This window comes from Halyomorpha halys, unplaced genomic scaffold, assembly GCF_000696795.3.
Source record: "Halyomorpha halys isolate HHAL.00 unplaced genomic scaffold, Hhal_1.1 Scaffold51.1, whole genome shotgun sequence".
Taxonomy (NCBI): Eukaryota; Metazoa; Arthropoda; class Insecta; order Hemiptera; family Pentatomidae; genus Halyomorpha; species Halyomorpha halys.
Genome location: NW_027108122.1, coordinates 1,056,386 through 1,080,562, shown reverse-complemented (window position 1 = coordinate 1,080,562; position 24,177 = coordinate 1,056,386). Strand labels below are relative to the sequence as shown.

The 24,177-nt window shown below is 29.9% G+C and overlaps 1 protein-coding gene across 2 annotated transcripts in view; it reads left to right on the top strand.

Moving 5' to 3' along the window:
* Positions 1-24,177, top strand: part of Gel (Gelsolin) — a 59,693-nt gene that overhangs the window by 28,253 nt on the left and 7,263 nt on the right. For both annotated transcript variants that reach the window (XM_014436651.3, XM_067046507.1), the window contains exons 3-11: positions 17,641-17,715; positions 17,803-17,877; positions 18,201-18,324; positions 19,800-19,918; positions 20,000-20,177; positions 21,237-21,358; positions 21,437-21,535; positions 21,627-21,764; positions 24,008-24,101. In XM_014436651.3, coding sequence (XP_014292137.1) covers positions 17,641-17,715; positions 17,803-17,877; positions 18,201-18,324; positions 19,800-19,918; positions 20,000-20,177; positions 21,237-21,358; positions 21,437-21,535; positions 21,627-21,764; positions 24,008-24,101 — 1,024 coding nt within the window. The remainder of the gene's footprint in view (positions 1-17,640; positions 17,716-17,802; positions 17,878-18,200; positions 18,325-19,799; positions 19,919-19,999; positions 20,178-21,236; positions 21,359-21,436; positions 21,536-21,626; positions 21,765-24,007; positions 24,102-24,177) is intronic.

Sequence of the window (24,177 nt, the reverse complement as noted above, 5' to 3'; positions counted from 1 at the left end):
ATATTTCTACTATTTGAGTTTTTTTGACCACACCCGGACCATATTCCTTTCATCTTTACACACGGTCAATCAACAATCTTCTAATAATCATTTTACGCAATTAATATAATTCATCTTCATCACATTCATGAAAAAATGTGAAAACATCTTACTTCGAGAATATACATTTACTATAACTCAATAATATAGCACATCTTATTACACCTGTCTTGTAACTGACTAAAATTTTATTAGTTTATTGCTTTAGCTTAAAGTTTAATCGTAAATTAAAAATCTGTTTTTTAACTATAATTTCATTTTTTATATTAGTTAACTGCTAATTAGATTGGAAAACTATAAAAATAAACAAAATGAGATGTAAATCCACAGAAAACAAAAGTTCAAGAATTTTGATTTGTTTGCACATGTTTTTGTAAGTGACTAAAACGAATTTAAGGTATAACATATCAATTTTTCTAGAAATATTAATAAAAAGAAAATCCAAACATCAATTCGAAATTCATATTCAACTTCTTGAAAATCATATAGTTTATCAATCTTCACGACTCTAAAACTTTCGAAATATCTAGTTCTGAATTGTCTAGACCATTTTCATGTCAATTTTTTATATTCACTAAATAAAAATAAGAGAGGTTGTGTTTGTATTGTGAAATTGTTTGTCAGCGCCCCCCCCCCCAAAAAAAACATAAATAAACAAATTTCCCCAAAATATTCAACGGAAATCCCTTTTTATTCCTAATTCGATTGAACCACATCGGGTTGAACCCCTTAAATGATGCCCGGGACGAAAAATATTTGGAATATAAACGTAGGGAATTATCTAAAGGATCTTGTTTAATAGAGTATAGAATGCTTTTTACGTTTTTTTATGCATGGCTTTCATGTTATATGCAAAAATTAAAAAAACAAAAATATATTAATTTTTTGAGATTTTTTTACTTCCAGAGAAAAATTGAGGGCTAATTACGTTACAAGGGCATCAGTCAGATTATTTTAAGAAACGCTTTTTAAGCTGAAAATTCATTCTGGTTAATTTAGCTGCTAGAACCATTTTAGAGAGGGACACCTTTAATTAATCCTGTAACATATACTATAGAGTATTGGGCACAAAATAGATAGAACAAACTTGTGTTTTCGTTTTCAAACAGTTTTTTTCTTATGGTCCTCCTGAGCAACAATTTTATTCAATTTTATCACAAATTCTTTATTAATTAATATCGGTGATTAGGATATTAATTTCTTAATCTGCCAGTCGCAATTTATCTGATTGAAAAATCTCTAATTTTTCATGGTTAATTACCTCAGGCCCAGTTGGCAGAGGAGACCTTTGCTTCCTGTGGAGTACTAAAATAGTTCCAACTATCGCACTCCTGATTGCATGATTCCTGTTTTATCTCTAAACTTGTTTGTAGTTGTAATAATATCATTGCTACAGCTGCTTTATATTTTACTATATCTTTGATTTATTTTATACTCATTTGAATTTCTAATATCTTTCGATCTAGTACCGTTACAATTGTAGATAGCTTTTTCCGATCCTGTAGTGTTAATTAATAAATTTGCCCCAGTTTAATAATAAGCAAATCTAAAGTTTCTTTAAACTGTTCATCTGGTCTAAATTAGTTTTAACTTGTCAAATTTCAAAGCTTTGCTGTTTAAAATGAAATTGGAAAGAGGGGAATTATGTAAAGTAACTATCCAAAAGCCCAAGAGTAGATAAAAACAAGTATTCTACCCCAATTTTTTCTAACTTTAATGTAAAACATTTACATAGAAAATTTCGGCAGTTCCATAAATTATATAAATTTCATTTTTGAGTTATTTTAGGTAAGAAGCATTGTGCTTTATTTTCTGTTGGAAAATGGTTCGATTTTAAACTAGGCTATACAACAGGTATAGTAAATATTCTTAAAAAGTTTGTATTGAATTATTTAAGGTGCACGGTACTGGAATTTTAGTTTTTTTTCTTTTATTCAAGGAAAACTTAAAATGTTTCCTCTTCTTTAATCAGTGTTCTACATCTTTAAAACTATCCAACACACAGAAAATTTCATGCTGAAAAAATATTTGATCTAAAAAAATAAGAATAAGTAATAAATTGTGGCCTAGAAACTTAAATATTCGCTAATTTTTCTCTCGTTGATTATCCCTAAAACTGCCTATAAAAAAAAAATACTGAATAACACATGTTTAAAGCAGAGTAAATTTGTTAGACTATGGGCCCTTGTAAGTAGGGTCCTCCCGAAATTCAGTTATCCAAAATGAAAAATTATTTTCTAAAAAATGAAATAAAATTTTTTTGGGAACTTAGTTCAGAAAATATCGTGGAAACGACTAAACCTACAAAAGTATAAATTAAAAACTAGCTTCAATTTAAGTTCCTCTTGGCACTCAAATATACATTTTGTTACGTACGGCTGATAGTTTCTGAGGTTCAGTTGTTCAATGACAAAAATTTTTTTTTTTAATTACTAAAAATCATCACTTTGTGAATTTATTTTGGTGAACTTCTGCTTCTATGAACTTGTAAATGATAAAATAGTGGATAATGCATTTACCTTGCTTAATTTAAGTATTCCTAGACATCTTTAAGTCTAACTAACATTTCCTGAGATACAGTTATCAATGACCAAAATTATTTTCCAAATAATGAAAAATCATAATTTTTTAAATTTCGTTGTGGTAGATACTATGGAAAATGCTGCTGCTATGAAGATAAACATCATAAACTAATTTATAGTACATTCAACCAGCTTCAATTTGAGCTGAACGTTCGATATTTTGCAAAACAAATTTATAAAATATTAATTTCTTTATAAATCAAAAACAAAAAGGTGAATTTCGAGTTGTGATTTTAATTTTTTTTTCTGTAATAATTTAAAAAGTTTTACGCCAAATTTCATTTATCAAATCTTGTCCCGAAACATGATTTCGCCTCCAAAATTTCAGGCACATCATTAACATGGCATTTGTTTTTTCATATTACTATTACACCTAGTTTCTTATGATTCAAAAGACGAAGTCCAAAAATGAATTTCATTTTATTCCAACCATGATTGACAGTCATCAATTTCGATTCTCAATTCTCTGTAGTTTCCATTTATTAATCAAAATTCGTGGTGAAATAACTAAATTTCTTCCACTAGCTCTAGAACTAAACCGTTTGTTATCCGGTCCTACACAGAGCGTTCAGAATAATTTACATAAGCCTTAATAGTTGATGTTAGATCCCTTTAGTATCCTACTGGTTGCTTTTTAAATGACCTTCTCTGGAAGGCCAACTTTTAGAGGTCTCTAGAAGGATTCCGTTGAAACTTTTTGCTTCTACAGCCTTTATTTACCAATTAAATTGAGACTAAATTAGAAATTAATTGCTTGCTTACTGAAACCAGTTTTGGTGCCTCACCAATATACCCATCAGTTTGGAATACATAAACAATTGCATGCAGCTTTATAAATACTACACTACTTAATGTGAAATTCTTAGGTATACCTTGATTGCTGTGGTCTGTAAATTACTATAGCGAGATTAAGAGGGTGAGATAGCCTTTTAATCCCTCTCTTCCAACTTGATAGACAGAAAAAATGTTAATTTAGTAAAAGTAACTTTTAGGCAAATCATTTATTTAGAAGATAAAGGTTATATATTATTATTATTGGCGCGACAGACCGTAGTCCAAGGCCTCGCGCGATGTACTTAGTATAATTATATGCTCGAAAAAATCCCGGATAGGGCCGGGGCTCGAACTCGCAAGCTTTGGGTTGGCAGACAGGTGCGTTACCACGCTTCTACCGTCACCCCCTAAGGTTATTTATTATTACTAATAATAAACAACATAGATCATGTAGTTTTAAGCCGAGTTTTCATAAAATAGAGGAGTTTTATTAGACAGTTTTTTTTTAATCCTCCACATTGATTATCTTTCTGACAAATGCTTAAAAGCAGTAAATCTTTTAATAATTCTGAACAGCACTAAATGGAGAGCTGAAAGGAAAACTTCAATAATGTTTTATAGAGATTATGTGAGCTCGTTACTGGACTACCTCTTCCGCAGCACTAAAATTATTGGACCCAACACATATTATTGCTTAAACAAATAGCTAAGACAAAAAGCTGTTCTGGGGTCAGAATGTTCCATTATAGCAGGTGAAAACGCATTATTTCGAAAATGTTTAACGAAAAAGAACTTAAATTCATATCATCGATGATTTTTCAACAATCATACTTAAAAATCCCATCATAGCACATTCCTGATATCAATATATGTTACAAATTTAATCAGAACCTTAGACACGATAGTATCACAAAACAATATTTGTAAGAATTTCTGGATAGACAGAGGGCATTCCCTCATATACAACGATGGTTCCAAAAGTGAAAGTGGTGTTGGAGCCGCAGCAGTGCAACCAAGTGTTCCCTCAGAGAGCAATTCAATAACTGCAGAACTGACAGCAATTTATCTGGGGTCACGGAATGCCTATGGAACAAACAAAAATACATTTACCAAAACTGAACTGATCACTTTTGTTCATCTGGATACCAGGACACAAGGACATCTCGGGCAATTGTAAAGTTGAAGAAGTGGCATAAGCTGCTTTATTGATCCTGTCATCTGCCTGCTTAGATTGTTCCCACGAAAAATGCTTACTGTTAGGAACAAATAGATATTTGATAGACAGCGGATTACAATATTATCATTTGGAAATCTTACTAAGCGACAACAGCGCTCACATTTCCGGAATATTTAATTACATAAAGAAAACAAACATGTACGAATATGTTTAACAACTGTAACAAAAAAATGGATTTATGTATATATTCATACATATATAAATATTTGTATTTGTTGAAATGAATAAAGAGGGTTAGAAAAAAAAAATGAAAAATTAATTTAATTGATTTTTTTGTTGGATCAATTAATATAACTTACTGTCGTGGAATATTTTTTTAAATATTAATTTTTAATCTTAATGCCAGATCAGATGATATACTCTATTACATATATTAATGATATTTAGTAAATGATGGATTGAAGTTCAGTAATTATGCTTAGTCAAACACCTGTGGGATTTCCTTATTATAAAAAAAAAAGTTTTTTTTTAGTAATACCCTAAAAACATGGATATGGGTTATTCATGAATCGTATGAGGGTAGGTATTTAATGTATGTCATCTTACCACTTTAACTGATACTTGAGCAATTCGCTTTGCAATATTCATGTTATTGTTCCTGTCTTATTTTACAGCATTCGCTTCACTCATGCAAGACTGCTGAGTCTGACCTTGTCGGCAAGATCAAGCTACCTTCCTCAAGACATTTGGCTATGTCTTCCTAAAAATAAATTGTATTTTCCTATATAGTATCGACTAATACCCTAGAAAAAAAATCTTACTGATGGCAGTTTTACTTAATATTTCTTCTCAACGTTTCAGCACAAACCATCCACAGCTAAAAAATATATAGGGACCCAAAACAAAAATTAATTCAACAATATAAAAATAATAACCGAGAAATTTACAGTTTTTGTTACATATGAAATAAAACAGCCATAAACCTATTTTATCCTACTCATGCTTCTTCGTTATTTATAATGTGATTGCAACACATAACAAAAAGGTAAACAAATTGAAATGATACATAATATATTTTTTTAAAGAAATAATTAATACTAATTGAAACAATAAATTAATTATCTTGGTCTGAATTTTTGTATAATGGTATTTAAATTTCTTCTCATAGTGCAATTCAATGCCTTATTGTTGTGGTAAGCAAAATTAATTCTCTTGTTATTAACTTCGACATCAATCTGATTCAGGATTGTATTATATTTATTAAATTTCATCTAGTGTAATTATAAATATTATTTATATAATGGAAGTATGACTGATGGCATGAAGATGAAATTATATAGAATTTTAAGATAGTCTAATTAATAATAAATGTTATTCAATAACTTTATTTTTGTGTTATGTATTGTAGTAGATGAATTCTGTGTCCTTTTAGACCGAAACGTTGTTAAATAATTGATAAATTTGTAGTGAAATACTTAAAACCCACCTTAATTTAAATTTATTAATTTCAAAAGATATATATGGATTACAGATCTATTATCATTTAAAATATAGGAAATTGTGTTGAAAACTGATTTTTACAATTATTATTATTTTACAATTAATTTTTAGTTTTCTATTGAAAACTGATTGTATTGGAAAGTAATTTTTTTAAAGGGCAAATGAGAGATCGATGAACGATTATTGAGCCAAAACGGTTTTGTAGTTTCTATAAGCTTTGCATATGGAAAAGTTTCATTCAAGTTTGTTGATCCAATATCCAATATATTGTAAAGTCAGGTAATAGAGAATTCCATCGACATATTGGACTTATTATGTTATATTTTGGTTCAAGGACTTCGCCACTGACTGGATAGTGACGTCCTTACCTTTTAGTCATCGGAATCCAAGTTCATGAAGGCCGGGTGACATTTAATGGAGTATAGGTCGTTCTAGATTTACTTGAGGTATTAACTTATGTCCAAGTTAAAAATTTTATAAATTTTTGATGAGCGTGCTTATGATTTTGTTCTATTAGAAAGAGATAGTCAAAGGTCCAGACATGAAGAAAAAAATAGTTTTAAACTATTTATTGGTTGCCGACATTTCTACCAACAATGCAGACCTTCAAATTTCATATGAATTTTTCTGTATTAGTTTTTCTTTTAATCAAACAAGGGATCTGTAAATGTAGCAAAGAAATATTTTAAAACATTATAAACCAATAAAGGAGTGAATGGTTTGCGTACGATATAGATTACAAAAACAGATTATATTACAAAAACTGTTGAAGCCCCTTCGAATCAACTAAATCCATAAAATTGTTAGTATGTTACTTGCACATTTATCAAAAAATACGCACTAAGCTAAGATATTCAAATTTAACTTTGGATTAATATCGCTCACTATTCTACACCATCAAATTAGGAAGCAACAATATAAATTTTATGTAATTGTTTGATATCAACATTTTAAAGTACGTAGCTGATAAGGATCGTGGGATATGCTGCCTAAGAAGAATTAAGGGAAATAAATTTGCTCATTAATTATATTGATACAATGATTATAAGAATTGGAAGGTTCGGAAAGCACAATATGAGAATTGTTCGGATAAATAAAAATTATTATGTTCAAGGGTGGGAAAAACTTCTTGGCGTTGACCCATATAGATCTTTTGTTGAAGGAACTCTCTTCGAAAATTTAGAAATCGCATTAAGTGTGGGATTCGCTCTGGTTATATCTTCAGGGTCAAGTATTGCCTAATTTAAGTCCTTCAATTCCCTGGGATTAAAGGACCTCAGGCATTTCAAGATGTGGACCCTTTGGAATAAAGATAGGACCCTCTTAAATGTTCTCTGAAACACTTCGGATAATAAACAACACACTTGTTGAAATAGTTTATTTATTCAATATTTGAAAACGAACACTAAAAAGAAAAATTAAACAGTTACAAATGGTACTTTTCTTGTTGTTTTTTTATTGGCAAAATCATGAATTACTAAAAAAGTTCTTTCAAGTACATCAGTGATAAACTGCTCAATCTTTCTTAAAGTAACTGTAGTTCTCTATTCATTCTGGATTAATTTTAATTTATTGATCACAAAATTACAAACTCATTTTCTGCTATCTATTGTGCATGATTTCACTAATCTTTGAAAGTTAACCCCATTGCGAAGGAAGTGACGCATATAAGATAATTAGGTTATATCAAAGGTTTCAAACAATGAATCAATGCTGTGACAAATCTGGAATATTTCTGGAACTGCTCTGATGACAGACTTGAAATTTTTTGTAGGTTGGGTCATGTTGATGACATTCGGTGAGAAGACAACTAAGATAACAACTCTATTGCCATTTAATCTTGTATGTCAACAAACAGTTTAAAAAAGATAATTTAGGAACAGAATGAAATTTACATGTTTTCTGATATTATCTTCAAAGTCAGCTATATTACATACGAATTAATGTATATACTCTCGTTTACAGACATTTAGAGTTTGGACTCTTCCTCCAAAAAATACAATCCTTAAAGGCTAGAAACGTATTAGGTGTTCGTACAACATACGAGGGTGATCTGAAAAGTTTCCGGCAGCACTCGTAAATAAAAACAAGCGAATTTTGTTGTTCATCTGTTGAAGTTACCCACCAAAGTTACAGCCATTGGACGGGCAGTGTTTATGTAACAGTCGTATGAGTGAGTTGATGTGAGTGTTTTTGTGAAAATGGACATAATCAAGTATTGAGCTGTCACTAAATATTTGTTTTTGAAAGCCAATACCTCTACGCAAATCAAAGATGAGTTGAATTCCTTGTATGGGGACTCTGCACCATCATTTACCGCAGTGAAATTTTGGGCAGCTGAATTTATACGTGGCCGTTAGCTGTTTAAAGCTGTCCGCACGTTGGGTGGGGCGTTTGCTCACGTTAGACCAAAAATGTGTTCAAATGAACATTTCCAACACTCTATTGGCGCAGTTTAGGCGCAATAAATCCGAGTTTGGGCGCCGATTAATTACTGCAGGAGAAACTTGGATACATTATTATACGCCCGAACCAAAAATACAGTCCAAACAGTGGACTGCAAAAAGGGAACCGGCTCCAAAAAAAGCAAAAACTGTTTTCTCGGATGGGAAAGTGATGGCGACTGTTTTTTGGGATAGTCATGGAGTTATTTTAATCGACTATCTTCAAAAAGGAAAAACCATTACAGGAGCATACTGTACAAGCTGAAGGCAGAACTTGCGGAAAAACGCCCACATTTTCAGAAAAAGGTAATCCTGCTTTACCAAGACAACCCACTCCATGAATTACGGTTGGACAAAATTATATTTCCTCTCAGCTTGTTCACTTTTTGGGCAACGTTGGTCTATCATGTTAAACTAGCAGTTTAACAAAGTAACAGTTGCAACATGATATATGGTGCTGACTAGCATAATAGAAGTTAAGTTAGCAGCTGAAGGGGCCGTTTATAGCCTAGCTAAAGCACCAACTTCAACTGGCTCCTAGCTGCAGCGGCGCAAGTTCGAATCCGGCCTGGAGGGTCGATTTTTATTTCACGGCGTTCTCGGAGTGGCGGTCTAACGAAATTAAAACTTGACTCACCCCCATATTTAGAATTGGGTGGTACCCTGAAGATAACCCTCGTTCCTCTCTCTTCCCCTCCCCACATATCATAAATGGAACCAGGAAGGGGGTCAAAAAAAGTTAGCAACTAAACGTAATAATAAATTATGCAACCAGACTATCTTCAAATTATGTTCTTACTGTTCGGAACAACATTATCATTGTTTATTTTATACTTAAATGAGAAAACTTTAATGTGTTTTAACTATTCAAGGTTCTGGATCCATTTAGATTATCTAAAGCGGTCATCTTCATGGTCGGAGGGGCATGACCGGTAGGAACTATAGTGAGCATTGGTCTGTTTCCGATCTGATCCCACGGTGTCCCAAGAGGTTTCATGGCTTATTCTGAAATGTTTTTTTAATTATAGGCGGAGATATTTATTTTACAGTTGGCACTCCTCCATGTAATCTTTTTAACTACCGGAACCTCTTCAAAGGATTCACGTTTTTAGACAGTCGTGTGTTTTATAGTTTCTCCTATTGCTGTCACATTCAACCATTGTGTCGAAACATTTTCCAGTTTATTTATATGACTTAGGCTGAGTTATAATCGGGCCAAATTTAGTAGAGGAAGATGTCTTTAACAATAATAAGAAATAAATGAGATGGTGGGGGAGGGGGTGCGGTTTGAAAAAATACACAAATAAACAAAAACATTATTTGTTTATTAACGTTTCGACCTGAATTTCAGGCCTTCATGAGAGTTGGTTCGATAGAGGTTCTTTCTGAAGTGATAACAAATATAGTAGTGGAAGATGTCTTTAACAATAAGAAATATATTTGTGAAAGATTTCTTTACAATTATAACAAATATAATTGAAGATATCTTTAAAAATAAGAACAATTATAGGAGAGGTAGATGTTTTTACACTATAATATATAGTTATGTAATAAAATTATTGCTTTCATAAATCAATTCAAATATGTGCATATGGACTAAATGTTTTGCAATTACAGAAAATAATACTAAAAATAGATTTATAAATTCTTTAATGGCAAGATGATGCTTTAGTCTTTACATCAATCCATCTTTTTGGAGTAATTAATCATTCATAACTTCTTTAGATTCATTGAACGATTCAAGTAAATCGAATTAAGTTCACTTCGCTGAATCTATACTTTTTGTCTTTTGTCATAATAATCATGGAAACACGAAAAAATAGTAATAGCAGTTTTTTACTTATCTTATAAATTGAATTATGGTATGAGGAAGTATTGCCATCGCAAATAATAAAGGAGTTGCCGTTTTGAAGCGAGCAAGAATTAATTTCATCTCCAAGTGGGGTGGTAACTGAACGTCATAACGCGTCCAATTCACCAGATATTTTCTCTGATTTGTATTGAAATAAATTAAACATTATGAGTTAATTTACTGCATAAAAGTATTTTATATATTTGGTTTTCTAAAAAGATTTCTGATTGTACTAAATTTTTTTAAATTATCTTCCAAAACTAGTTGACTTAATCTTGATAAATTTTAGGAGGAGTAAATGTACTAAGCATTCTTGGTTCTATTATAAGAAAAGCTCTCCCAGAGCGCTGCCTGGTCCACGGTATTAATAAATAAACTGATTCTGAGAGCACCTAAGGAAAATAGGGACTGCATTTCTTTCTTGTTATTTTCGGTGTTGATGTCCTCCTTTTATGAATGTCCCTCATTGGTCCTGAAATAGCTGGAATACTTGTTTACATTTCTAATGGATTTTTTTCTAACCAAAGAAGCTTTGAAGTAAAGAGAAATCTATTAGGAGTTTTAGATTTGAAAATAACATCCCAATCGCAAAGACCCAAATACTATTTAAGTTAAAAAAAGATTTTTTTTATTTTTTATTTGAATCATAATGAATACAAACATTGTAAATTGAACATTTTTTTTTTCAATTTATGTATGTAAGAATCACTTGCAAAGTATTTTAATAAACCCAAGTAAAATATCACCAAAAACAAAAAAAAGAATAGAATCTGTTTGTATTTTAATTTAAATTTTAAATGATAAGCTTTTAACATAACTTGCTCCATCTCAAATTATTATATAGGACGAAAACTCATAGAGGTTGTTTTAATAAAAAATATATGTTAATGGTATAAAGTAGTTTAAATTAAAAATGAATGGTCCATACGTACTCAATTTAATATGCTTTGCAAAATGTAATTTTTGTTTATTTATTTATTTCATACCAGATCGGCCTGGTAGGCCTTACATGGTTGATATAACTGTTATATTATATATATATTTTTTAGGAGTTCATTATGGAGGGGTATAGTCTCGTACAAAAGACACCCCTAACTATATACAACGTTATTATTAAAAGAAAATAAATAGATAAGAATAATGCTTCTTAATAAAAGAGGAAAGTAAAATTAATAACAAAAAAAATGATATTATTACACTTAAATAAAACAAACAATTGCCTTCAAATAGTAAAAAGAAACAAGTTAATTTGAAAAACGGACGAGAAAAGAAAATAGAAAAAAAAAATAATAATGAATAAATAAAATGAGTAATAATAAGTAAATAGAGGCAGTGTGACTATGAATTAATTTTATATTTATTAAAAATTTATAAAAGAATGTCCTGCAGCAGTCTGGGCTTCAGTCTTCGGGTTGAGGTTGGGTTTCCCAGTTTGTAGGTCATTACTCCTTTAACTGTCGGCAACTGGGAGTGGAACTTCATGAACCGTTTTTTTTTTATGTAATCCTCTATCGACTCCATATGTAATTCGCGATGCAATTGTTAATCAAATCAAACTTATTGTCCGAACAATTATAAATCAATTTATTTTAGCAAATATCATGAAAACTACTATTCCTACGAAGGTAAAGATCATATACTTCTTTATAGTCCATTAAACTAGCTTTAATTTGAGTGCTAATAGACATCTGTACGTCAAATTGTTCCTGAGATATAGATTTCTCAAAATAAATTAACTAATTACTAATCTTTCAGTAGATTTTTAAGAAATGTTGCTTTTTAATAAGCTATATCTCGAGAACTATTGAACATAAATAGCTCTTTTATGGCTCATATTTCAGAAAATTTACTCTTCTTTAAATAATATTCTCTTAGATTTTCTAGTGTTGTTGGTAGTTTTTAAGATATAGGGCTTCGAATGAAAAATTAGTGTTTTTTAAGGTTTTGAAAGAGCCGCCATTTTTTATTTCCCCTACCAATACTTGGCAGACTCATCAATTATGACTAGTAATTATACCTAGTTTTCATTAAAGTAATAAAAAATTTGGGTGAGATAACTGCCTTTTTTTCTTCCCGGGTCTTGTACTATATTTAGTTGATCTGTAATTATGAATATATTTAATTAAATATTTTACTTTCTTCCTTTAATCATTTTCTTCTGTTAGTTAGTGCATACTTAATTACATTAGTTACTTAATTATATAAATATTTTATGTCTCTCAGTTTTACTCATCCTTGATATTGTATGAACATAAATGGGTTGTGAAAACAATGTCCTTCCTTGGGCCAACATCTATGATATAGATGTGTTGGTATACATTTTAATCTTGGCATAAATTATTCCCTGTTACTCAGTTACTCAGTTGCAGATGTAATCAGCGAATTAACTTGGCTCACTAACCTGGCAGGGAATGAGCAGACCTCATCAACTCATTGTGAAATACGAGTATTGCCAAGTTTAAGGTTACGGGACTAATGTTTATCTTAATGTTGTTCTCGAGAGTTAAACGACTTGTAGAAGTGGAATCTGAATCACAGTCCAGGAACCAAGGGAATAGGAGGGGCGAAGGGTGTACTACTCCAGGGGAATTTCGAATGAAATTTTATTAGGTTAAGTAAAAAATATTCTGATCCGCTGTTTGATGGTTTTGACCTCAATTCAGTCAGTAAAATTAATTATAAATAAGTAACTGAAATGTTATTATATGGTTATTTGACTTAGAAGCCTGTTGGGGGGTAGGGAAGGAGAGGGAGAAAGAAAGGACGGACGAAACAATTATGTTGTCTCTCCGGTAAAAATCTTAATTCTTTCTTTATCATCACATCCACTGTTTTTTTTTAAATAAATTATCTCTCCTTTGTCTCATTAAAATCTCAGGAAGTTAAATATTCCGGACCACTACTGGGCCTGAGCCTCGCAATTCTGAAGAGACCATGAAGGTTTCCATGCCAAACTACATTACATAGCCTTGCAAAGGATATAGATCCCCTATGACCCACATGACACATTTATTTAGAGATAAAAATGCAGTTTTGTAGTTATAATAATTATTATTATTGTATTTTACATTATGATCGTTGTTAAAATGATTATTAGTTATTCAGTACAGGACCTCGATAAAACAAGGAAACGGATTATTATTATCTATAAAGAAATATATACACGATGTATAATACAAATAGCTAGAGTGAAAGGTATAGGGTATAGAAATGTAAAATGTTTGTAGATGGCCTAGCTTTTTCTGCATTTACTTGGACAGGTTAGTTCCAGTTAATAATATTTTATTATTAATTGGAGAAGTTTGTCGGGGGGTGCAGTCAGAAAAGAACAACATAAATAAACAAAACCATATTTATTTATTTTATGCCGACGTTTCGACCTGAGTTTCAGGTCTTCATCAGGGGTTATGGCGTAGAAGGTAGTCCTAAATCTGAACTTTGCTGACCGCACCCCCCGACAAACTTCTCCAATCATTAATCTACGGTCAACTATCTACACCTCATAATATTTTATTGTATTATTTTGAGCTCGATTAAAAAATATGAAATAAAATTCCATAGTGTATTTTTTTTATTTGAAATCGGAATATTCTAATTAAAATATTAAGGAGGTAACTTTAAGAAAATTAAGTTTTTATAATGAAAACTTATTTCTTTTGTGAGAACTTGTTAACTTCAATCATTTCAAATTTTGTTTATATCAAATTTAGAATAAAGATTATAATGTAATAAAATCAACATCAATTTCGAGAAGATCTATAATCAAATACTCTCATTGTTTTAAAGAAACTCTAAGTTAGTGTTATAGATAGATCTTTGTTTGAATCCTGAACATCAGGCAAAGTGCACTTAACGGACCTCTGAATTAAACAAAAAAATTTTTGGTAATTTTCCAGATTTTTTTTTATCATTTTAAAAATAACGTGTCGGAATCCCATTTAAGTTATTTAATATGCATTTATTGTTGACCGTGAATTCAATATAAGAAGATGGTCGGGATGTTCCATCAGTAATGATAAACACAAATAATTAAAACTTATTTTTTTATTTGTGCCGACGTTTCGGCCTGAATATCAGGCCTTCATCATTCTCAAAACAAAAAGCTAGATAACAACCATTATTTATATATAAAGTTATTTAAATTGAAATTCAGCAACCTTTAGCAATTTGGTAAGACATTCAGAAGATCATGAAAAACTAATATTAATTCACATATATGGTATTATTATAATTTAGAAGAATGAAGAACTATTTTTCTTCTTGTATTCATTCAGTGTTAAATATTTTAACTTAAATTTTTAAAGAGAAGAAGTGCTTATCATTGCCGCTTTACCTACGGCTATCTCCCGGAAAAACAATCCACACCTCCATCACAATCCACATTTCCAAGTCTTAGCAGTAAGACATTGTGTCCAAAGCACTCGAGAAATAGCCAAGTTCGAAGTTTCTGGATCCCTTTCAAAAGGCATCTAGGTAACAATCAGAAAAATTTCGACATTAAAATAGTCTTAAAAACTACAGGAATTGTTAGATTAATTTTTTTTTCGTTCAAGTTTTAAATACGAGATAGCAATGGCAATCAGCAGTTTTTCACCCTTTAAATCAAAATAAATAAAAATATTTGCAATTTTACATCGTGGTATCGTAACATTGTTTTATAATGATGACAGCCATGGCAGATGTCCGAGATAGGAGACTAGATTTGGTTCTTATGGACAGCTATATTGATTGCCCTCCGTCCTCGCAGACTCCAAGCTGTCGCCCGTCCATCGACCAAGTTTAATCCAAGCCCTTCAGCTCCAACTCTCAAGGTTAGGCCTATAGCAGGATTGGGCAAAAATTATCTATAGTTAAAACTAATATCTAAAATTGTCATCGATACGATATTTATTTATTAATGATTTATTCATAAATAAGGGTTATATCCATGGAAATTTTAGATATTAGTTTGAACTAAAGCTACTGTTTGCCCATCTCAGGCCTGGTGTGCTGGTCGTGTCATTTTGATTCAGATACTTGTGTATGGATTATATTACCTATTTCTATTTAACAAAATACCTTCTAGCAAATAACACAGTGTCTATTCATCTTAATCTGTCATAATGCATGAAAAATTAATTTCGTTAATTGTTCATGGAGCAATCTGGAGTTCCCGAAGAAAGAAAATATGAATTTTGAAGGATAGAGGAGTAAAAAAATTTTTTACAGAAAGAAAAAAAGTTCTTGGAGGTATTAAAAAAATAATATAAAAAAAAAGCAGGTACCATTGCAACTCATGAAGGTTCTTATCCAATACTTGGCGAAGAAGACTTGACATAAAATATATTTTGTGCAAAGTAATACGTTTGGGATTTGTCATTTTTCATATTTCTTTAATTTTAAGATATTATAAATGTACAACCATTGTAGAAGTAATTGTTTAAAATATTTGCTTTCTTACGATTTTATTTTTTTACACATTCAATAAAAATATTATATTCTTTGTTACAATGTAAATAGATGTTATTAAGATTCATTTAAAATTTTCTTACTATGAACATTAATAATTAACACTATTTCCCCAATTATCACAAGCCCAATTTTTATTTCCAATAATTTTTTTCTGAAAGGGGTCGATCCATAATAAATTAAAAATATTATTATTGTTAATTCTTTTCCGTTTGAATTGCGTTCTTGTTCTTCTTCATAGGCCCATTTAGTTCCACTCCACTCAGCTTCCGTATCATCTGACTGCAATAACATAAAAACCATTTCTGATGTGCAACTTCTTCTCTAGTTTTGGGATAATGGTATTCAGGACGTAACTAAACAAAAAATTATAAAAGCTAATGATAAAAACTTAATGATTCATTAATGCGTTGAGGAAAACTATTATGCCTTCTGTATAATTTGAGACTGCCTGGTTCGGAAGGAGCACCTGAAGGGTTGGATAAACCTCTTACAGGAGCCCGGTCCCTCACGTTTGCCACTCGCTGGAAATCCAAAATGATTTTTAGGCATAATAAAGAAATAAATAAATGTAAGTGTTGAGAGAAACGCAAACATTGTGGACGTTGGTCTTGCGTCGTAGTTAACTTTTATTTAAAACTATTTTCATTTTAAAAATAAACGGAATAAAGATAGGCAAAATGAAAGAAAATGTTACTATCGGAAAAGGAAGTGACAGATGGTAAAAATTCATAGGTTACGGTGTTGGATAACCTACCAATGCAACTCAACGAAACTACAACTTTGTTCTAGTATTTTTATCAGATTCGTGTTTATTTAATTACCCAAACATATAATAGCATATATACTATAGTATATAATATAGTGCAATATCAAATATATACCGCTAAAATTAATTGGCATTATTTGAAACAAACGCCCTTCGATTTGTGCCAGAAAACCTACATTCGATGGTTCGGCCTCAAATTGAGGCAAACTTGTACCAATCAATCTAAATTCCACACGTTTTTGGAAGCGCTAATTTTTCATAATTTATTAAATGTGCACCTTTACAGATCCAAAGGTGCTATTCATTGCTTGTTCTCTTTCCTATTTCATGTTTTAAGCTACACTGAACCCACTGAATGGCGAGATTCCAAAGAAAATAGGACCATTTTAGTGACAGCTTTCCTTGGGTTTATAAAAGAGCAGAAAGAATGTTGCATCTCTTGTTTATGTTATACATATTTAAGGTTTAATATTTGTCGTAAAAGTCCAAAAACCTAACATTTTACAACTTCAAAGTATCGAATATGTTTTTTTAAATCTACTTTTGAATGAATGTTTTCGGGTTCTGGAAAATTTAATTTAAAAACTTTTTTTTATTTTTGTAAACAATACTTCAGTTTTTGACCATCCTTTGTTATAATACTCATATTCTCTAAAGGTATTAAAATTTGATATAATAAAAAAAAATATCTATCTAAATCTTTACAAAATTCTACTTAAAAATATAGAATTAAAAAAAGAAGAATTCATTTGCTTAAAAAACATGAGCCTATTGATTTAATTTCATCGAATCCTTTATAATCTATCTATATTACACTCTTAATAATTACTACACCTGAATTGATGACAATATTTTTCAGCCTCTGGCTACTTTCCTCAATATTTTTGGGAGTAACATGTAATAAAAACTACTCAAATGATGCATGCTTTTATTTCTCATCACAATATTATAATATTTTTGGTTAATTCATTTTATAAATACTAATATAAGAATGTGTGAAAATAAAATAATTTTGTATTGTCCTATAAATTAATTAGAATAAATTCAATTTACAGAGTTTTGAACCACAGCCTGTGGAAAAGAAAGAATTTGGTAAACTCTATGAAGGAGATTCCTACATTGTTCTACATGTAAGTACATTGTATTTTTCACAAATTTTATTTTCATTTATGAGTTATTTTGTTTTTTTTATATACTGATATACCTTTACTTTATAGACCAAAGAAGATAAATCAAAAAAAGGAACTTTTACCTGGGACATTTATTTCTGGCTTGGATCTAAAACATCACAGGTAATTATTATTTGTAATAATCAAGTTTTGATTATTCAGAAAATCTTTTATATCATTGAATTCATAATCCCTGGATTTAATAGTAATATTGAACATTTCTGAGCTTAAAATAATTTTGAGGATCATATCTATATTGAATGATGCCTATTAGGCCTAGGCCTTTTTTGTGTAAAGTTAAGTGATGATGTTATTGCCTAGTACTTATGTTGTATAAAGCATTTTCTCCAGTAGATCTCTTGAGCTTTTTCATATAATTTTTTATATTTTATAATTCCAACATCACAAAATAATTTTTATTCAGTAACCTTTTTATCAAATTTTAGGATGAGTCTGGAGCTGCAGCCATATTGTCTGTAGAACTTGATGATTCTCTCGGAGGAGGTCCAGTCCAGCACAGGGAGGTTCAAGAACATGAGTCTCAGCAGTTCCTGAGTCTCTTTAAGCCAGGTTCGTCATAAAAACAAAATGTATCTGTTATACATAGTTTGTAGCTTAATGTTTTTAATAATTAAGTGTTTAATATCTCTCATTTTAAAAAATTGATGTGTCCAACATTAAATCGTGTTAGGAATCATGGCAGACATTGGCGTGGGGATAACTTAGATAATTAAATATTACGCTGTTTCCCACCAATATTGTAAGGCCCAGGATCAATACTTTCTATCAATATCTGTCCCTGGGCTCTATAAAGACTGTTATAGAGCTTAATTATTAATTATTTATTTATTGAGAAAATGATATATTTAAGGATTTACCAATCATAGTCTGTTCTCATTCCATTACACCTGAAAATCTGTGAAAATCTTTCATCCTAGGCTTATCAAAATTCCCTCCTTCAAGTCAGTCAGATTTTCACTTTTTTCCCAGAGTCAGTACCTGAATTTCCCATATTATTTTCTCTCTTGACCAGATATACTCAAAAGTATATATATTTGTGTATTAAAAATATACATTTATATTTTAAATAATAAATCAAGTTACCTAACTATGACAGTTATCAATTTGAAAAATATTATTAACTTAGTATCGTTAAATTTCTAGAATTCAGGGTGAATTAAATTAAATCAAATGACCTCTAGGGTAATGGCAGAAGTTCATAATTTATAGGAGAAAAAGAAAGAAAAAATCAAGTAAACTTAAAACCTGTCTATATAAAATCTTTTGTTGTAGAAAACCAAGAATAGATAAGTAGAAACAACAATGGAGAGGTGATTGTATATTTAAAAATAAAAACCAATAAATTGTCAAGCAATGTTGAAAGAGGTAGCATCAACTGTGTTGTCTGGATCTCTCATTGTGATTAAACATTATTTCAGAAAAAATAAGTTTATACATTATAACCTTAATAGGCTAAATTGTTTGTCCTTTAAAAATAAACCTAAAATCTTTGGAAAGCAAATTAAAGCTATATCAGCTTATATTTTACATAAGGCCAATAGAAGGTTTTAGACCCATAGGCAGTAGCCTACTTTGCCTATTAAGTTAATTTGGCTCTGATTGTATGCTTGTAATATAAATTTGTATTTTTGTCAAGAGGATTATTTGGTAGTAAAATGAATAGTTTTAGTTTCAAAATATAGGTACTAGTGTTACCTGGATGTTAATATATACAAAGATAAATAATTATTAAAAAGTAATTAAAGGATATTTAGGGGATTAAAAATTTTACTTTCTGGATGATATTAGTTTTTTGTCTAATTTTTACTACTGTCAAAGGTGTTATTTTTAAACTATGACTTTTAAATTTATCTTATAATCACTCTCTTAGTAGATGTGTTGTTATTTAAATTAATAAAAACTAATTTGGGTACCATTAGATTTATCTTTCCCTCACCTGTTGTTAATTTACTACTAGAGTTAACTATTTAATTTAAAATATGTGATATTAATTTGACTACTCATAATTTTATTCATTTTGTCAGCTGGTGTCAGGTATGTTCCTGGAGGTGCAGCCTCTGGCTTTCATCATGTTGATATCAATGCACCAGGAGAGAAGAAACTTTATCAAGTTAAAGGAAAGAAGAATATACGAGTCAAACAGGTCTTTAAATAGAAAACAAAAAAAAATTACCTTGCATAATGCATAAAAACATAACAATTTTAAATGTAAAATATACTTTAGGTGGCTCTGGATATCAAATCTATGAATAAGGGAGACTGCTTCATCTTGGATACAGGACGTGAAATCTACGTTTATGTTGGGCCAAAATCAAAAGGAACAGAAAAGATCAAAGCAGCCAGTGCAGCCAATCAGATACGAGACCAAGATCATGCTGGAAGGGCACATGTTACAGTTATAGGTCAGAAAGATAAATTATTTTTCTCAGAAAAAAACAGTATTATTTAATCAATCTTATATATATATATAAGCATTTAAATACATATGCCTTCAAATTGATAGGTATATCCATAAAGATATATAGAGGGTGTTACAGGATTTAGCGTCCTAACTGAAAATATTTATTAAGAATCTTAAAAAAAAAAAATTCTCTATGAATGTAGTGTCTGTTAACACTTTGCTCAGGAGATATTCATTTCTAAAGATTTTTATTTTATAAACTATTTAGATCATAATAAATAAATCAATGTATGTTCTGAACACTTTATTAATGAAATGTAAACATTAAGGCAGGCTTGTGATCTTTCTTCTACATCAGGTGTGTTCGAATGGCACTTGTTATGTGTTATTGTTTCCCAAGTTTTAATTACCCTTTTTCATGAAGAATTAATATACTTGGCCGAACTTGCATAGCCTTTTTGTCACCCCAAACAAAAAGATCCAATGGCATAAGATCTGGAGAGTGTGACAATAACACATATTCAGTCCCATTCGAACACACCTGATGTAGAAGAAAGATGCCGAGCTTATTTTAATACTTAAGATAATCAATTTGAACAAAATTTAATGTCACTAATAAAGTAGTGAGAAGACATCTTAAATTTTTCATCATAACCTAAATAATTTATAACAGTGAAAATCAGAAATGAACATGTTTTAAAAAAAGTCTTGGCGGACATACCTTCAAGGGGATTTTTTTTCTTGTTTTGAGATCCTTACGTCATATTTTCAGCTAGTATCTAAGATGTTTTGTGCTCTTATTATAATTTTTTTTTTTTAAAAACACATTTATTGAAAAATATTATGGGGATTATTTTTATTTTAGTAAAAATTAATATTTATAATATTCTCTAAAAATTTGTAATATATTAGATTTATATTAAATCTAATTTATTATGAGAACCTTCAATGACGAGGTAATAGTACTTTTTAAATTAATAACTTCATTTAATTATAATTGACATCCTTTCGTTTTAATTTGACTTTTAATAAGTAATTTTAATTTATCACCATCTTATAGATAATTCAAGTTCACAAACTGAAGTCCAAAAGTTCTTTAGTGAATTGGGATCTGGATCTGCTAACCAGGTACCTAATGAATCTCCAACAGATGATGACCAAGATTTCGAAAGAAATTTGGACGTAAGCCTTTTTATTTATTTGAAAAGAAGCATATACATATTTCTGATGACTATGTGCCATTTTTCTTAAATTTTTCAGGCAACTGTTGCTCTTTACAAAGTTTCTGATGCTGGTGGCAAGCTAGTATCTGAAAAAATCTCTGAGAAGCCTTTGAAAAAATCAATGCTTAAATCTGAGGTTATTATTTTCTTATAGTCATGAAATGTTGTTTTTTAAAACATTATGAATCAGTTTTATTATAATTGTTGTTTTTTGTTTTGTTTTTCAGGATTGCTTTATTCTTGATACAGTAACATCAGGAATTTATGTGTGGGTTGGAAAAGGGTCAACTACTCAGGAAAAAGTTAAAGCACTGGAACAAGGTCAGAATTTTATTGCTTCAAATAAGTACCCATCTTGGACGAGGGTAAGGCACCAACACCATAACTTAAATTTTGTTTAATACCGCCTATTAACCATGGAAAACTTGATAGAATAAATTAAAATTAGTTCTTAATAGCATGTAGATGAGCCTAGGGAAAAATTATTGTTAGATATGCGAATTTTTTTATTTGTTCACTGGATAATGTCATCTGTTATTATTATTATTATTATTTTTGGTTGGAGTGGACCTAAAAGTGTTTTTCAAAAACATAATCATCAATGAAACCATGGTTTTTTAAAACCATAATTCTCATAACCATAATCTACTAGGCTACCTTACTTCCAAAAACTAGTTGCACATTAGTCTTGTACTTCTTTGGTTTTATATATGTTATGATTTTAATGTGAATTTTTGTTATTACTGTTTTTGTTTTTTTCAATGCTGCACTAAGTAGGAAATTATGGAAGTCTTTATTCTCTCACCCCATTTTACTCTTATAAAGAGTAACTTCATTACGAATTTCAATTCCGAGTGATCAGTTTTATTACATAAAATTCATAAAGTATTAGATCAGGATAAGCAATATTATAAAAATTTTATATCTAATGTAATTGTTCTTTGCTTCATTTGAGGATATTTCAAACAGAAGGTAATAAATATTGTCTAAATGATTTCATATTTTATAAATTTATTGTTATTTTTTTAAAAAATGAAATAAAATAACTTTTTTTAAAGATGAAATAATTTTAACTGATTGTTGACATTTATTTATCATCAGTTCAAAACTATCCTTTCATTGCAATCTCTTTTTATTTTAATCTAAATTAATTATAATCCAATGCAATAATTTAGTCCCTTATTTTCTCATTAGATTTTATAATGTATAAAATTAATCAGCACATACATACTTTAATAATTTTTAAATATTTGTGAATTAGTAAGCTTTTGTATCAGCAGTTTAGTGCAATAACAACCAAAGTAAAACTGTATCCATCATATTTAGTAAAGAGTGAGTTAAAAACTCATTGGAATGTAAGATGTTACTAATAGACATTGGTTTTGTAAGCACCATTGACCTAGTTACCTTAATTTTTGCACATAATGACATTAAATTGATATTTTTAATATAATACTGTAGTTATATATTGAGCCTAATATAAGTTACGGTCTAAGTCAGCTGACTGAGAAGATCAGCTGATCGAATAGTTGATGTACTAAACACAAATAAAGCCAGTATTTTACAGCAGTTCAAGGGTGTCAGATCTTATTCCTTCTTCTCTTTTTTAACATTTTGCTTTCACTGATACTTAAGTTATATAACTACAGTATTACGATATTTTCATAGTTGTATCAACACTTTTTAAATTTTTAATATCTGTGTTTGCTGTCTAGTGGTAGTTAAATCTAAAAACACATTTTGAATAAACAGAAATTAAATTTGGGCTTTTTTTCAGTCAGTTTTTTAAGCTTAATAATTAAGTATAGTTTTTTGCTGAGAAGTTTTTCGAATTGTATATTACACATGCAGTGAATCTAAGCTTCCTTTATTAGTCCCTCGCTAATTTTTACATTTGATCGTGGATGTTTTGGGGTTTCATTTCTCCATCTTCAGCTCCATAATACAAATAATTATTATTATAATTTTTTTTTATCTGTTATTCAGATATATAGTTATACTTAATTGATTAAAATTATTTTCATATATAACAGTTATAAATGCTTGTTATAGATTTATATATATACATCTATAACAAGGATTTATATATTTTTTCTCTATCCTGTCTCATCAGAGCCCACATTGACAATGTTTGTACGCTTAACTCCTTTTACACAGCAAATACAGATTAGTCTCACTATTCTTGTGACTCTTAATTCATGAATGAATTATACTGAAAATTCTCTTTGATAATTATATGTTGATGTTTTCACAACACACCTCTTCTTTAGTAATTAAAACCAGGATGATTATTAAAGCATTAGTTATTTGGGAAGTTCATCACCAGCTTGATACATATTATAGATTCAGCTTTCAGTACTAAATTAAATTTAAGATGTGTCAGTCTGGACAGAATAACGTCTGTTTCATGAAATTGTTCCCATTAATGTTCTTCATTAAATATTTGGTTTCGCTTAAACATGCCCTTCTTAGAAAGCTATGATTAAATAATCAACCTTGCTTGGTTATAAGTTTCTTCTAAACTTAAAAAAAAAAATATAATAATAAATATTTTAGTTTATTTCTATAAACAGCAATAAAATTACTAAACAGTTTATTTTGCTTCCAGTTGCAAAGGGTTGTCGAATTAGCTGAACCATCTGCTTTCAGGGAGTATTTCTCTGATTGGAGTAATGCTCAGCTAACCAGCGGAATTGGTAGAGGTAAGGAAAAATTAAAAATAGGAATATAGAATAAATAGTTGAGAATATTAAAATTACTCTCTCAAAATTAGTTATT